The sequence below is a fragment of the Lolium rigidum genome, chromosome 6, assembly GCF_022539505.1.
Source record: "Lolium rigidum isolate FL_2022 chromosome 6, APGP_CSIRO_Lrig_0.1, whole genome shotgun sequence".
Taxonomy (NCBI): Eukaryota; Viridiplantae; Streptophyta; class Magnoliopsida; order Poales; family Poaceae; genus Lolium; species Lolium rigidum.
Window position 1 is genome coordinate 178,124,387 of NC_061513.1, and position 16,847 is coordinate 178,141,233.

A 16,847-nucleotide genomic window follows, 5' to 3' on the forward strand; every position below is an offset into this window, starting at 1 on the left:
TCGGGGAAGTCAGCCGTATCTTTTCCCTTCGCACGCCAACGGATTGGTAGAGCCGGCGGGGTGTTGGAGGCACCGCCGTAGGTTGGGATAGCCTTTTAAATCCCCATCCATTAGTGATGATGGCTCTACGATCTATGAAGGATTGTCCAAAGTACACCATGAGTAAAGCCGTATTATCGGGGAAGTCTATCGGAGGTGTGCGGGTGGACAAAAGGGTGGGTTTGCAGTCGCGGAGAAGGCAGTGATTGGCTTGGACCTTACACCTGGCCCCACACCAAGGAAGTGTGGACCTGAAAGTACACCCGGTTGGTATCAAGGATAAGTTCTCTTATGGGAAAAGTAACGCACCTCTGCAGAGGATACTGAATTGTGACTGTCACTCCCTGTTCCGGAAGGAAGCTGCGAACGCGGCGAGAAAGGAACTCCACGAAGTTCTGGTCAACTCCGTGAAGACCGACGGGCATAGTTTTCAGAATAAAATAAACCTTTTGAAGAAATGTTTACAAAAACTTGCATTGGCCTATGACTTTCCGGTCTATGGCCGTAGCTAGTGCATGATACACATATTTCCTAATATGAACTTGCTGAGTACGCTCGTACTCATTCTATCTCGTTTGAACCCCCTTCTTAGAGCAAGGCACTCGAAGGAGAAACTACCGTGGAACTCGAAGACAAAGGAGTCAACTGCAACGAGATGAAGAATCCAATCAAAGAAGTCAATGGAGTCAACTTCGCATCAGCTATAAGGGAAACCTAGACTAGTAATAGAAGGGAACCTTTCCCTAATCATAGCACCTAAGTAGCTAGATTTCTATAGCAAGCCAAGTAGCTCTTGAACTTGAGTTAGCAATAAGATAGATTACGAGTCGTTCTTCTGGAGCTTTATTTGAAGTTTTACCTCACTCGTAAAGTAGGAGGTTGTGTGGATCTTATGTAAACTGTTCGTGTGTACTTCTATAGACATACCTTGGACTCGCATATGTTTCTGTTGTACCACTCTGAGAGATGTAATATGGGTGGAACGGTGTTTCACTTGTGTTATGTCAGCGACTTGTGTACTACATCATGCAGTGGTACGCTGGGTCATCACACCGTGGGTGATACCAGAGCTCATCATGCTCGACAGCGACGAGGAGCAGCAGTAGGCGTTAGGGTTTTTTTTCATGTTTTAACTATGTAAATTATGTTTCATGTATTAAAAAAATGATTCGGTCAAAAAAAATACGTCGTGCCGCTGGAGCCACCCCGACGCAAACGGACGCGCGATCGATTTCGACCATTTCGGCCGACGCAACGCACGCGGACGCTAAAATGCGTCGCGCCGCTGGAGATGCCCTTAGGTGCTGCATGGAATAGACAGCATACAAGGCATTTAAATTACAGTATTTTGGTGATCCGATTAATTTAGGAGAAATCATGATACTTTCAAAGATTTCAGGTTTTATTAAACCGGTTTTTGTTTAAGCATAGGTGCTTATTTGTACGTGAGTTGTGTCTAGTTCTCTTATGTACAAATAAGCACCAATCCTTAGCAAAAAGTTTGATTTATTTTCCTAAGCACCTCCTGATGTACATGGTATCAGAGAGCATAACCACTTCCCTACTAAAAATAGGTTCAATTTACCATAGCTCAGACAACATGCCACAACTCACCGGTGCTCTTGAGCACCGGTGAGACCCTCTTTGAAAATTTTAAAACTCGCACTTTGGGATCTAAAAAAAATGTGACAGAAATTATACATCCAGAATGTACGCCAGAAGATTCATTATACAATACACTGGGTTACTCTAAAAGGACAAATTTTAAGATAAATTAGTTTTTAATTTATATTATCAGATTTTTTCTACCGAAACTTTGCACTGATAGATATACATACCATGTATAGATTTTTTTTTATTTCTTAACTCATTCTGTTTTAACTTTTTTAATGGACATCAGTGTACTCGGGTGCTGCAAATAGGCCATAACAATCTTTGGAACCAGAAAATATGAGTATGGAGACAATAGGCAGATCCAAAAGGACAGGGGAAGACAATTACTAAGTTGCTGCCCTGTGACCGACAGGCTTCTGGTTCCCTCCAAGATGAAGGATCTCATCAAATCACAAATATTAAATTACTGCTTGTCACCAATATATAGATAAATGGACTTCAAAATGTATTTCTATTTTTATGCCTCCTATAGATAAGCTAACACATTGCATATGTTAAATATGTATCTTTCTAAGACCAATGTAGTTCTCATTTCACTGATCTTATAGATACATGGATGTAGGGCCATCTAATCAAGAAAATAAAATGTAAATATACAAGAGAAAAGGGTGTACCATGTGCCAAAAGCTCCCATACATTGTGGGGTCTCGGAAAGGGGATTTCTAGGCAGCCATTTCTTTTCTTTTATAAAGATAGGCTAATTAATTCAAACCTAGGACCACGAGGACACAAGCGTAGATAATGTACCACTTCATCAGGCCTGCCCTTCAATTAAGAGAGCAACAAACACAAAAATAAGAACAAAACTAAACATATCTATGGCCGACGGGGAGGAACATGATGCTGTTAGATAGGCTGAGCGCCTAAGCAAGCCAAAAAAAAAACTGTATTTTTTTTGTTATTTAAAGTGTTGGATTTAGCTGCTTCTGCAGCGACCCGTTCATGCCAAGGCCGAAAGGTGATGAGATAAACATGACGACAGCCGATTCTCTAAGGGCATGCCCAATGCACTGCCCTAGAGGTGCTGCCTCACACCTTTAGCTAGGTTTGAGTGGTCTAAAGTAGGTTCGGATGAGGAGGTAGCCTCCTCTTCAGGAAGTGGGATCTTAAGCTTTAAAAGCATGCTCTTTGGAGAGAGAAAGAGATATATAGTGTCATATTTGTGGGGTCGCTCCTCTCTTTTTTCTTACTAAAGTTGTAGCTTCCATTGGAGAGATAAAATTCAACATGTTGCTTCTGACAACTTTTTTACATGGAGCAACTAAGTGTGTATGCCACCATTGCTCATGCCCTAACAGGATTTAGCATAACCGTAGATTGAAGTCATTTTGTATCTGCCTTGGCGCTTATTTTAGTGGTACACACTAAGGGCATGTTTGATTCGCAGGATTTCGAAAACGTGGCATAGCAAAAACATACAAATAGAATATCATGACATGTTGAATCCTATAAAATTTGAAAACACATGAATTTTTGTTACTCCCTTCGTTCTTTTTTAATTGACTCGGATTTAGTATAAAGTTGTATTAAATCCGAGTCAATTGAAAGAGACCGGAGGGAGTACATGTTGTTTGGTTGAGTTATGGTACATATGCAGGAACTTTTCTAAACGGTTGTGTGTATGGAAAATTTTCGTGAGGTTGGACTTAAGAGAAATTTTCTATGAAATTTTATACAAAGTAAACCATAGGAAGTATGGAGTTTGCTCCGGTACAACCCCTCCCTCCCAAACTTAATAAAAGTAAATATTGTCTTTAGCCCTTAATTACCTAATTATTTGCATGAGATCCAAATCCCTACTCACGGTGTGGGTCGAGTTTATCCTGGACGACAGTAACGAAACCTACGAGTTGATCGATTCAAGTGTAGTGCGTTCGTGTATGTGCTAGCTACAAAGCAATGAAAGACACGAAAACTCCTATCTGATCTCGGGCTCAGATGCTCTCTATTTTCTGACCAATCATGTTCACCATCTCCCTGACTTGTCAGGGTATTCTCTCATGTATTCTCTCAATTTAAACAGTACACGGGCCCAGCACACCATAGATGATTAATGCGCTCAGGAGCGTCTCGTGCATCAGTCCGGAGCTCCCATCAATCCATTCAACCTCAAGAGAAAAAAGAAGAAAGAACCAGCAGCGGTGCCGCCATGTCCTTCGTCAGTTGGTTGGTGGGAATCCCCGGCGACTCCGCGTCCGACTCCGATGGTGCGAGCATCTGCAGGGCCGGGCCGCCTCATGAAGCTCAACCCAGCACGCTCAGGTCTCCATCTCCGGTTCTGCTTCATCGCGTGAACTCAAGGATTAGGCACTTCCGTCAGGCAGTACGCGCGCTCCCCTATCTGGCCGCGAGCGCCCCATGGCGTGCCGGCTGATCTGCAAGCTAGCTCTGGAAGGGGTAGCGGGCGCACCTCCAGATCTACGCGGTGAGTACCGACGAGCTCCGGAATGGACCGGCGGAGGCAGAGGAGGCAGAGCCGCTCGCTAGCACATCCTCTTGCGGCCTCCAACTGTAGCCCGTATCCCGTCCAGGCTACGCGTATTTTCCTGTTCCACTCTTTTTATGAATGTTGTACTACCTGTTCTGACTGGCCTGGCAGCACACATCCCAACAAGAAACGAAAGGTCCACAAAACGAGCTCATTTGTGCTCGTGAGTAGAAACACCTCGTCCAGAGAAAGACACTACTAGTTGATTGAGTAGCTAGCTTGGCTACGTAGGATAGTCGCCGTTGGCCAGCTTTGGACAGCGGAGAATGGCTCAACTACATCATCGTCTTCGTCGCCGGACAGTACACACCGGCAGGGGCTGGGCCAACATCGCATCCACCCCTCCCTTGGTACAGCTCGAGGTCCAGACCGGATCTCTGCTTACATTTACCGGCTTCGTCTCCTCTACCCGCGGACATCAGAGCTTGTGCCGGCAACCACCTGCTGGCGCACCACTCCTTGCCACTCGTGAGGGGCAGGGTAGGGGGATGCCGGCTACCATTGCCGAGGACGCTCCACCGCGGTGAGGGAGGGCTGCCCCAGCAAGCCGGCGACGCGTGTGCTATTGCAGTCAACTCCCATCGTGGCGCTCGTCACGCTCCGCGCCGGAGCGGATCCATTCCTTTTCATGGACTTTGCGTTCTCCGGCAAGAAAAAGTTGCACGGTGTCTGTCGTCAAGGTCAGCGTCGATGTGAGCATCGTGGAGGATCCTGGCCTAAGTTTGCAGTGACACAGGTTGGTATAAGGGCCATATTTGTAATACGGGTTTCAATAGGGTTAAATCCTATTTACAAATTAAGTTAAAACCTCAGTTACGAAGAGGTACGATTTAATCTCCACCATTGATATTATTGAGTTTGGTGGAGGGGGTTGTACCGGAGCAAACCCCAGGAAGTATTCCTATGGTTTCAAAACCTACGAACCAAACAAGTCCTAAAGGAAAAAAAGAAAATCTAAGGAATGCAATCCTCCAAATTTCTTCGAAACAAAACAAGCCCTAATCGCAACTGCGCCTTGGTCCGATGATGTAAGATAATTGCCGATACAGATATAGGAGAGAAAAATGTCAACAGTAAAACCTACCCGACGTCATGAAATGGTACTAGAGTCAGTCGACACCTGACCCTTATCTTCCCCTCTTAGTAATGCCCTGCCGTGAGCTCAAGTAAATCTCCGCAAAACGAGTTCAGAAACAGTGCCATTTCATTTACTACTATATATGTATCTAAACATCACCGTGGCAGTTTCAACTCAGTATTCTGGAATATTTTCATCATCTATCCGAAGAACAGAACCTTGGGAGTAGCAATGGGTGCTCGCTCTGTCTGTAATGGATACTTTTACAGATCGAGGGAGATGTCTCCTAGACATTCCAACGTACAAACAGCGAAGATCGATTTGCAGTTGATGTAGGTGGAATCGTGCATGAAATCGCGGAGGACACAAAGTGCCACTCGTGGTCTTTCGGAAGATGGCCTTGCAACACACTCAAGTATCTAGCATGCCATTTGCTCGCTTACAAGCCATCTTCTCAAAGTAGCAACACGAGACGTTAGGATGATCTGGTCACATCGTTAACGCGGAACGCCTGTATTTTTTTTTTTTCGATAAAGGGAATATATTAATATCAAGAAGATACCAATTACACCCAGCCTCTGCAACAACGCACCGCCCTAATGGCACTACGGATGCACACAGCCAAAAAAACAAGAAAAGAAAACTAAGAAATAAAAGTCCTGCTACAGCATCTCGAGCCTAACAACAGCAATACATCCACCGCCAAGACAACACCTGAATTACAGACTCTCCAAAAACGACGCCTCCAAGAAGGGAACAGTGCTCAAACACCATCGTCGCCCGATCAAAGATCTTAGGTTTTCACCCTGAAGATAGTCCCCGCTCTCAAAACAATGCCTCCACCAAGGTCATTGCCGGGCACAACCAATTAAGGCCGGACCTTGAGTTTTCACCCCGAAAGGTAGGACTCGCACTTCACCCGTGTTGTCGCCCCCACTTTCATACCGCTGCTGTGAAGCCCGGAAGACCAAGCAAGTCCCTCAACAGCGCGAGAGACTTGAACCTCCCTTAGCTAGTCCTCCCTCCGGCCTTCATGAAATTCTCTTCTTCCGACTTTCATCATGGATCCATAGTCACTTGATGTCAACACGGAAAAAGAGCTTCGCGCCGCTCCCTCCAGAACCAATCGGTCGGAATAAAAACATGGGTGCGCACGACCGAATACCTCCGATCCAAGCAAACTCCGGGCAAAAGCACTCGTTACATTTGCCGGCGGAGCCTTCCGGAACTCAACACTCCGGCCAGATCACGAGTCCAGGCCTCCGGTAGGTCCTCCTCTTCACGCAAGAGAGGTCCTAGGACCGCCGCCTTTATTCAGGTCGGACCCCCACGTCGGCGACCATCCTGGGCTGGCCACTCCAACCCTCCACTGGGGACACCATCGCCGACTTCCAAGCTCCTCCATCTCGCCGCCGGAATGCGGTGATAGATCAAAAGATCCACCACCACCAACCGCAGGCCGATCCTCTCCGGCGAAGAAGAGGGTCACCTCCACCGTCGAACCCAAGGTTGCTGCCCCGGGCGTCCTCGTACCGCGGGAGAAGCCCAAGATCATCGCCCCTCACCGGCGAGAGGCGGAGGAAAAGGAGTTGTCCGCCTCCACCAGCCTCCACCGCCGGCATGCCGCCGATGGGAGGCGGGGAGGCCGCAGCCCGCAGCTGGATCGTCCCCGGGAGGATCGCCGCCGCCCCTCCATCCTCGTCCGACCGCCGCCGCCCCGGGAGGCGGAAGGGCCGCCGCCGCGGGAGAGACTCCTTGGCTGCCGTTCCCGACGCGTCACGAGGGAAGGCCCCCGCCGCCGCCACGCCCCGAGATCTTTGCCCCGGCGGCGCTGCCGGCAGCGGCGGCGGCGGGAGGGTTGGGAGGCTGGGTGCTGGAGGCTAGGGTTGGGGGGCTGGGTGCGGAACGCCTGTATGAAATCGAATGATCTACGGTGTGGCCACTTGGCCGAAATAATCATAAGAGCCTCAAACATTGACATACATCTTTCTTTCTTTTCGTTTCTTCTCTTTTGCCGTGGACAAATCAAAGGACGATGATGATCTCGCAAAAAAAGGATGATGATGATCCATATCCTACGCCAATTCCTAATGAAGTCATGAACATAAGTCGGCGTGTAGTGCAGCCGTGTAGGTAGGATTTCATTTAGGATCTACGAATGAGGACCAAAGTGGCAAAAGAGAGAAGGGCCGCCGGACGGCCAGCTACATGGGCTTTGATGCCAAGGAACGCATTGTTTAGAAGCAACGTACCCCAGCTCAAGCCGTAGCATTGCAGCCAAGTCACTCGAATCTTCAGACCACATCACACTCTTCGTCTCTTTCCCTTCCCCCACGAGTCCACAACACAACATATATAACCACATGCATGCTCACCACCACAACTCACTCAGCCCCTCTCTACTACAGAAGCAAGAACCGCAGCATTGTCTCAGAGCATCTCATCAGCTAGCTCATCGATCCGGCGATGGCTTTCAACCCTAACCCTCCTGGCCTCGGTTTCCCCTTCCCCTTCATCCCTCCACCAAACAATTATGCTCCTCCAGCCCCCTTTCGCCCAATGCCGCCACCAAGCCCTTTCGGTCCAAGACCACCACCACGCCCTCAAGCCCCGCCACCCCCACGCACACCACCAGTTCAGCCCCCGCCTCCTCCACGACGTGCTCCCCCGCCACCAACTCAACCCCCTCCTCCTCGCCGTGCTCCACCTCCACCCACTCAGCCCCCACCGCCACCCCGGCGTGCTCCACCTCCCCCCACTCAGCCTCCACCACCGCCACGTCGTGCCCCACCTCCACCCACTCAGCCTCCACCACCGCCACACCGTGCCCCACCCCCACCCTCATCACCACCCCCTCACTATGCTCCACCCCCTCCATCACCGCCCATTCGCCCACCGCCACCACATCCACTAGCCCCACCTCCGCCACATATCAGCCCACCTCCACCTCCACCTAGCCCTCAACCCCATGTGGTCATCATCGTGGTATTCGTCTCCCTAGGCGGGCTCCTCCTATTAGCATGCCTAGCTGCATTTTGCTTGCACAAGAAAAAGAAGCGGAAGACAGAAAGGAAGGCAGAGATGTTGGACTTCAGCGATCATGTCCATGTCCACAAGGAGGCCATGCCTGGCCCAGGGGGCTCCAAGGCCGTCAGGCTTACAGTGGACGAGGACGTCAAGTTCCAAGAGGCAGTGAAGAAGTCGGAGACCGGTGAGGCATCGAGCACCACGGCAGCAGGGAAAGGACATCACCACAGCGCATGGACGTGGCACAAGAAACAGAAGAGCAAAACAGAGCAGGAGGCAGAGCTTATCAACGTCACCGGACATTTCCACCTCGATGAGAAGATTATGCAAGGGCCTCACGGCGAGAAGATTGAGGTCCTTTCAGAAGATGAAGATGTCAGGTTTGAAGAGGCGGACAACAAAGAAGAAGCATCTGAAAAATCGAAGACGCGCATCAACAAGTTCTAACAAGGTAATGGTACGATCTGCTGAAGTCTAACAGGACTCTTCAGCAACGATCAAACCCGTACCTAAACATGGCATGCATTTGTTTTTACAAGATTGTATCTTCTTTCGTGTGACCGAAATAAGGGCGTCGCAGACCCAGTTTGATTGAACGGAATATGTAATTTCGCAAGACCCAGTTTGATTGAACGGAATATGTAATTACCACTGTAAACATTTGTATATGAGCAACATTATGTCTGCATGATAATATTCAACAAAATTTCACAAACAAACAAAAAAGACCATCAAAGAGGATAGTTACCGACACATATTACTTCATAAAAAAAGGTGCTCGTAAGTAAACATAAGCTTTCTGTCCATATGTGACGTGAGCAGAAAGAGGATTTCTGGGACTACAGCAGAAGGTGAACAAGGCCGCAGGCTACATTTCTTTACAGCGTAACCTAACTGTAGTTTCCAGTACTTGTTATCAGTACAGAGGATATCATGATCCTAACTACTTCTGCTACTTAGTTAATTGCAATGGGAGTAATTCGCTTCTTAGTGGGCTTACTCGAGGCACTCTTCTTGGTTGACACTGGTGGAGGTGTCACTTCTACAGACACAGGATTGGCCTCCGTCTTAGCTTTGCTGGCACCAACATCAACTTCCATACTGTCTGCCTTCAATGGCTTTGCGTCTTCACAGGTCGCGGTTCCTTCAGTAACTTCTTTCACCCCTGAACAGTTTGAAAATAACCATGTATTATTACAGGGGAAGTCCATGTAAGAAGGAAGCTAGGTATACAATTTATGCAGGATGTAGGTTCGGATTTTCACTGTCTGTTAGGCTGTTATGCACAGCTACTATGTTGTGGTTAGCACGACATTCATACCCTTGGTCCTTGGATGCATAGACAGCTTTCATGAGTGTATCTACTTATAGGTAACAGAAAAAAACACATGGAGAACCATTCGATCTACTAATTAAATGTAATTGTTCTTGTTCACATTTGTGCATGAACAAAAAAAACTTCAAGGAACCAGCAGGACCACTGCCTTTCAATTAGAAGAAACGGGGTTAAGTTACATTTCTTAGTCTACCAACTTATGTGAGCACGAGGAATTTTCTAACCAAAATTGCATGAGACCAATGTCAAAAAGGTCAGTGGTGGTATATTACTCATAACTACGATGTGTTCAGAAACAAGACCATTCTTTCATATTGCTGCTTATTGTGTCCCATGTCAGAAGGGAAATTTTGGGCTAGGGCTGAAGGAGAATACGGACAGAAACTAAACTTTGAACATTTTAACACAAAAGTGATTTCCGGTACTGCAGAAATATCATAATTGTAACTAAAAGTGATTTTAACACCAGGCTACTGAAGGAAAATACGGACAGAAACTAAACTTCGAACATTTTAACATAAAAGTGATTTCCAATACTGCAGAAAATATCATAATTATAGCTACTTCAGCTTTTGCAACATGAGTAAATAGGCTTACCCAATGTGCTGTTTATGGCCAAAACTGGTGGAGTAGTCATTGCAATGGGAGTAATTCGCTTCTTAGTGGGGTTACTGGATGCACTCTTCTTGGCTGACACTGGTGGCGGTGTCACTTCTACAGTCACAGGATTGGCCTCCATCTTAGCTTTGCCGGCACCAACATCAACTTCCATACTGTCTGCCTTCAGTGGTTCTGCATGTCCACAGGTTGCAGTTTGTTCAGTAGCTTCCTTAATTCATGTAGAGTTTTAAGGAATAACCGCGTATTACAGGGGAAGCCCGTGTATGAAGGAAGACAGGTATCCAATGTATGCAGGATGTAGGTTCAAATTGTAACTGTCTGTTAAGCTGTTATGCTCAGCTACTAGCCTACTATACTGTGGTTAGCATGACATTCATACCCTTGGTCCTTGATGCATAGACAATTTTCGCGAGTGTATCTACTTATAGGTGAAAAGGCCATATGCATCAGTCAATGCAGAGTCCAGGGCTTTCCCCTTTTAAAAAAAACTACTTATAGGTAACTGAAATAAACACATGAAAAACCATTCAATCCAATTAGATGTAATTGTTCTTGTTGACATTTGTATATGACCAACTTATTTTTTTCGAGGAACCAGAAGGATCACTGCCTTTCAATTAGAAGAAATAGTGTAATGTTAACATTTCTTAAGTCTACAAACTTATATGAGCAGAAGGAATTTCTTTAATCAAAATTGCGCAAGACCAATGTCAAAAAGGCTAGTGGTGGTATCTTACTCAATACTAAGATGTTTTCAGAAACAAAACCACTCTTTCATATGGTTGCTCATTGTGTACCATGTCAGAAGGGAAATTTTGAGCTAGGGCTGAAGGAGAATACATACACAAACTAAACTTCATACAGTTTAACGGAAAAGAGATTTCCAGTACTGCAGAAGATATCATAATTTTAAATACTTCAGCTTTTGCAACATGAGTAAATAGGCTTACCTAAAGTACTGTTTTTGGCCAACATTGGTGGAGTTGTCATTGTATCCGCGGGACAGGCTGACATCTTAACTTCACTGGTACCAAAATCAACTTCCATGCTATCTACTGTTAATGGTTTCCGATTTCTGCATGTGACATTTGCTTCTGTAACTTCTTTCTTCCCTGGGGTTTTCAGAGAAATGAACTCTTATAAGTGGTTTCAAGTAAATGTATGCCATGGCAGACATAAGGTTGCTGCACATCTGTCTTAAACAATTAATAAAAGTGTGTTTTACCACAGGGTCAGATACTCAGATGCACTAATGAGGTACCTAGAAAGAGAAAAGAAAAACGAAAAACGAATAGATGAAAAATACCAGGGATGATGTGTGGCTGCCCCAGTTCCTCATTCTCAAACTCAATAATAGTGCAGTAACCATCTCGCGATGACAATGCCAGGTACTTTGCATCAGATGACCTGCACAAATATTGAAAAGATGAATTTCCAGTTCCAGTAGGATTGCCAAATAATACGAGTTCTACTGTAGACAATGGAGCAGACTCCAAAAGCAAAACAAACAAAAAAAACATTTTAGTACAAGCACTCACCATGCAATATCTGTAATGGCGGCATAATGTAGACCAGCATGTATTAGAATTGGAGCAGCACTTTCAGTGTCATAGACATACAGTGAGTTGAAAGTAGCAACAGCGAAAATAGCTCTGTACGGAAGCTTGAATAAACCTTCTGCAATTGTACGAAAACACTTCAGTTTCTTGTAACAGATTAGTATACAGTGAGAACCTCCTAGCAAGGCTGCAAACAATTGAACTACCTGATTGAGAACCGCGCAGGCTGAAAAGAACAGGGCAAAAACGAACTGCTACTATAGCCTTACTTGCACCAGGGAGTTGAATTGCAGGCCTGCAGTGTCAACAAGTTAGTATCCTAAATAACTACAACACTAGGTATGCTGGAGTAAGTTACATGCTCAAGAATAAGATGTTAATGATTTAGCACGTCTCTTGGAACAACACACTTATTTTTAACATCCTGAGACAGCTAAGCAATCAAAGAGCTCTAAAAGGGTAGGACGACAGTTCCCTCCTATAACTGACTTTAAATGGAAACAGAATCAACTTTCCAAAAACACCTGGGAAAATATGTACTGCGTTCCTTGTGATTGGATGTTCAGTGTAACATGAAAGAACAAATTAGTCATAGATCCTATGTGATGCTTAAACTTTTCACATTACGTATTACTACCTCCATCCCAAGGCTTAAGGCCTATATTTTTTTCAGAAAGTCAATTTAAGTAAAGTTTGACCAAACTTTTAGAAGAATTTATGAACAAATATGATATTTTGTAGGTACCATATGAAAATATATTTCATTATCTATCTAATGATATTGATTTTGTATTATTCATGTTAATGATTTTTGATAAAAACTTAGTCAAATTTAACATAGTTTGACTTTCTGAAAAAAAATATAGGCATTAAGCCTTGGGATGAGGTAGTATAACCTTGCAGGTACCAGATGAAATAAATGTGAAGGGTACATTTACTTCAAAGGAAGAAACATAGTTGTGTTATTTCACATATTACATGCGCTACCTTGACAGGTCTCTCCTTGACATTATATAGGCAGTATTAACCACTTCAGATGAGTATTTGCATTGGCCTGGTTAACATAAGAGAAACAAACTTGTCAACAGGACACAGATGATAAGCCAAATCATTATTATTGTGAGGATAAGCCAAATTATGTGAAAAGGAAAACAATATACCTGCTGGCAGTACCAGAAAAGATCCATCCGGCGACCATGCCAACCTCCGGAAGAAAGATGGTAATGTCTCATCATGGAACAAATGAGTTTTAACTGTTGGCTGCAAGGTAAAGGATTATCTTACTTGTTCAGTGCACATCTAAAGGATGTGGCAGTTAAAGTAGATCAAACAAACCTTGGAATCGTCATGACTTTGAAGTTCTGCCTTCACTAGTGTATGCTGGCAAACAAAGTTCATCTTCTCCATATTCTTTGATTTGCCTTGAGGCTTATTTGCATATATTTTACAGGTTCTGTCAGAGCTCAAAGAAGCAATATATTGACCGAGAGGATCCCATGCCACCCCCTGAACATAATGTAAATGGCCCTCCAACTTCTGTTGCATCGCACCTGAGAATGATAATGCACATCAACCATATAATACAGAAGCCAAGATGGTGTAACATTCAATCACCTATTGCTGTAGGAATTACCTTTGTTAGCATCCCATATTATGCAAGTGTTGTCAACTGAAGCAGAAACAAGGAATGAACCATCACTTGACCACTGCAGGTCAAGAACGTCCTTGCAATGGAACCTAACAAACAAGCAGGCCAATATAATTTAGCAATCATCGAAACAAGAGGGCAGCTTCAAAGAACTATTGTTTTCATATGGTATATCTCACAATAACGATTTGTGTACTTTCCAGGCCTCGCTGCCGTCATCATTGATATGCAATTTCCAAAGGATAATACCACCACCTGTCACAAAGATGCTGGAATTATGTCTGCCGGACAGAACTGTTAATCTCTTTGTGAACAAAGCATTCGAAGATACGACAACAAATTAGGGGTTGCCTTTCTTCATGGAAATTACAATCCTAGCATCTTAGAGCATATTGATTGATAGAAATTAGATGTTTAAAAATGAAGACCCGGCTATTGAGATATGGGAGGGAAAATACAAACATGACCTGGTCATAGATGTAGAAGAAAATATGCTGTCAAATCTTGTGATTGGCTAAACAGAATTCAGCAGCCTTTTTCCAGTTTGTATCTGTTAGATTTCTAAAGCCTAACTTGTACAGTCAAACATACAGATAAAATATAATTGGGAGATATTCCTATTCATTCAGTCAAGACTTAAATCAGCATCTGTTGGTTGCAACAGAAGCCAAATTACATAAGCAGGATAGGAGATATTCACCCGATCATTTAGATACAATGAAAACAGCTTCAAGCAGGATGAGTAAAGTTGTAGTCCTTCAACAGATGTAAATGCTCAAAAATGATGTACTACCGCAAGCATGATTTTCAGCAAAACTCACAATGAACATGCAGGTTACAGGATACCTAACTGGCTAGTGGCAGACAGATATTGCAGTGACTATTTTTTTTCTTTCTCGGTTTGTTTTTGTGAATTTCAAACACCATGTACAGAACCAACCAACAAATCCCTTGATTGAATAAGCAGAACTGGGTGCCTTCCGTTGCAGTAAAAAGGAAAAGGTGCAGGTGTCAAACCGAACATACCATCGGAACCGGACGCCAGATTTTCACCTGCATGTAGCCAGTGGGGAAAATGGGGTCAATTACACGCAGCCAAACTAATAAACACGAAAGATTGGGTGTTAATTTTCATCATTGGTTAGGAATTAGTATGAACAAGCGTAACTGCTTAGATGGGGATGCAGCTGTGCAGTGTGCTCACAAGGAAGAATTAGATTTGAAATTGCATTGGCACCTACCGGAAGGGGAGAAGCGGAGAACGTTGACGGCGGAGCTGTGGGACGAGAGGCTGGTGAGGTAGGAAGCGGTGGGGAGCTTCTTGTCCGAGTCGTCCGACGCTATCGCCCAGATCTGCAAGGCGAAGGCGGGGTCGATGAAATCGAAGGCGTAAATCGCACGGACTACCCCCATTCATCAAAGCAGAGGCGCGGGCTCGAAAACCGCCCAGGGGCCAGGCCGGGGAGGCAGGGCACGGACTTGAGGAGATGGGGAAGGGGGGAGAGAAGGAGTGGCGGACCTTGATGTCGTGGTCTCCGCCGCCGGTGGCGAGGCGGCGGGAGACGGGGTGGAAGTCGAGCGTGAGCACGGGCTGCAGGTCGTGCCAGTTGATCTGCACCGTGCCGCCCCGCATCGTCTCCGCCGCCTTCTTCGCCGGTGGGAATCGCCTCCGCGGCTGGGTACTAGGGTTTGGGGAAGGCGGGAAAATGGAGAGGATTGGGCGCGCGACTCCACTTTTGCTCCCTCCAACTGCAGACTCGAGCGGAGTGAAGAAGAGAGAGAAGGGGCAGTAGAGAGGTTGGGCCGCTTGACGAATGATCGAGTGGGCTGTATCACGGCCCACTACCTGAGTAGAGCTTAACCAATAGTGCTAAAAAAACAATAGGGCTACCCTCAAAAAAAAACAATAGGGCTAAGTATGTTTTCTCACTTTCTTTTAAACGGAGGCAAAACCTTTGCCATTGATTAAGCAAAAGTTGTTCAGTTTTTAGGAGAAAATCAAACGGAAACCTACAATAGTAGGGCTAAGTCCACACCCACAAACAATCAAACGCCGCCACCGGGGGCACACCAAACCATCCTGGCTACCCACAAAAGCTACACAAACGCGAAGCTCAAGTTGGCTTATGCCAAACAAATGGCTCCTCGAGAGGCTGGCGGCGCCGATTCTGAAGATGAGCCTCGAAGAAGCGATGCGCAAGACCTGCGCCAAATAGGACCTTCACCGAACCACCCCTTGAAAGTCATCGTACACCGCCCAAAGATGGTTTCAACTTCACAGTAGGAAGAGACCAACACGAAGACATTCGGACACGCTGTAATGGAGCCGACCAACACGAAGACATTCGGCCCACTACCTGCGTAGAGCTTGATCAATAGTGCTAAGTGTGTTTTCTTACATGAGTACCAGGTGTGTTACTTCCCTAAAAAAAACAAGTGTGTTACTAATTATAATGTGAGGTTTTGTATTGTCAAAAAAAGTGAGAGTTTTCATAATTAATTAATTAAATAGATATACTCCCTCCGGCCTGAAAAGATCGACGCGGAGGGAAGGCAAAACTACGCATACATACGCACAGTCCTGTGTCGATTAAATGTGACCGGAGGTAGTATTACATTAGTGGGAGCAGATCACAGAACTTCATAATCCAAAGTAATCTTTTGATTCCCATGATTCAAAAAGGTAAGAATAAGAAAAATTACTTTATTGTATTTTGACCATACATTATTGAAACCCACCATCTTTAGAAAGGATCTAGAAACGTAGGGGCAAGAAAATTGATGAATTTTAAATTCGGTCCTGCTCACACATTTATGATTAGAAATATAGATTTGTCTAATCTTGGGCGATCTTTTCCAAATGGTTAGACTCAGTAAATATACCGCAATAGAGATGGGTGTAAAATGGGCCGTACAAAAAGTTCTTGAGGTTCTACACCAAAAAACATCCAACTTCTATAGAAAACTTCAAATATCTATAAATCCTACAAAATTTCCTCAAAATCCATGTGACTGAAAGGGGTTGAATAGAGGGCTTTAGATAATTTACGCAAGTAATATAAGCAGAAGATGTTTTCCGGAGATATTTTGTAGCTCCAGGCTAATCAGATCATAAGATATTTACAGTAACCGAGTTTTCTTGTGACAAGAATATGCTAAATCTCAATCTGAACAGCTAATAGATGTGCCTCTTGCGTTAGTGGTGCTTTTTTGCGTACATCAAGTGGATTGTCGGACGAAGTGCTAGCTGTTCATGGTGGCATATACACAGCGACATCACATCTATCAGTAATGGCCACTACTGAATTAAGTCGATGATTAGCGTCACCAAATCTTGGCACACTATGTTGGTAATGGCCGCATAATATGGGACCGTA

General features: G+C 45.1%; 2 protein-coding genes across 2 annotated transcripts; one reads left to right on the top strand and one right to left on the bottom strand.

Moving 5' to 3' along the window:
* Positions 1-7,684: 7,684 nt before the first annotated feature.
* On the top strand, positions 7,685-8,975 carry LOC124667880 (protein TRACHEARY ELEMENT DIFFERENTIATION-RELATED 7A-like). The gene has a single exon (XM_047205115.1). The coding sequence runs from the start codon at positions 7,746-7,748 to the stop codon at positions 8,751-8,753; it is 1,008 nt and encodes a 335-aa protein (XP_047061071.1). The 5' UTR covers positions 7,685-7,745; the 3' UTR covers positions 8,754-8,975.
* A 72-nt stretch (positions 8,976-9,047) lies between these two features.
* On the bottom strand, positions 9,048-15,118 carry LOC124665506 (chromatin assembly factor 1 subunit FAS2 homolog). The gene is made up of 14 exons (XM_047202912.1): positions 14,990-15,118; positions 14,712-14,823; positions 14,497-14,523; positions 13,650-13,725; positions 13,456-13,559; positions 13,158-13,372; positions 12,983-13,082; positions 12,810-12,876; positions 12,029-12,117; positions 11,802-11,940; positions 11,570-11,670; positions 11,214-11,375; positions 10,240-10,434; positions 9,048-9,471 (listed from the first exon to the last, which is right to left on the bottom strand). The coding sequence occupies exons 1-14, from the start codon at positions 15,101-15,103 to the stop codon at positions 9,263-9,265; spliced, it is 1,710 nt and encodes a 569-aa protein (XP_047058868.1). The 5' UTR covers positions 15,104-15,118; the 3' UTR covers positions 9,048-9,262.
* Positions 15,119-16,847: the final 1,729 nt, after the last annotated feature.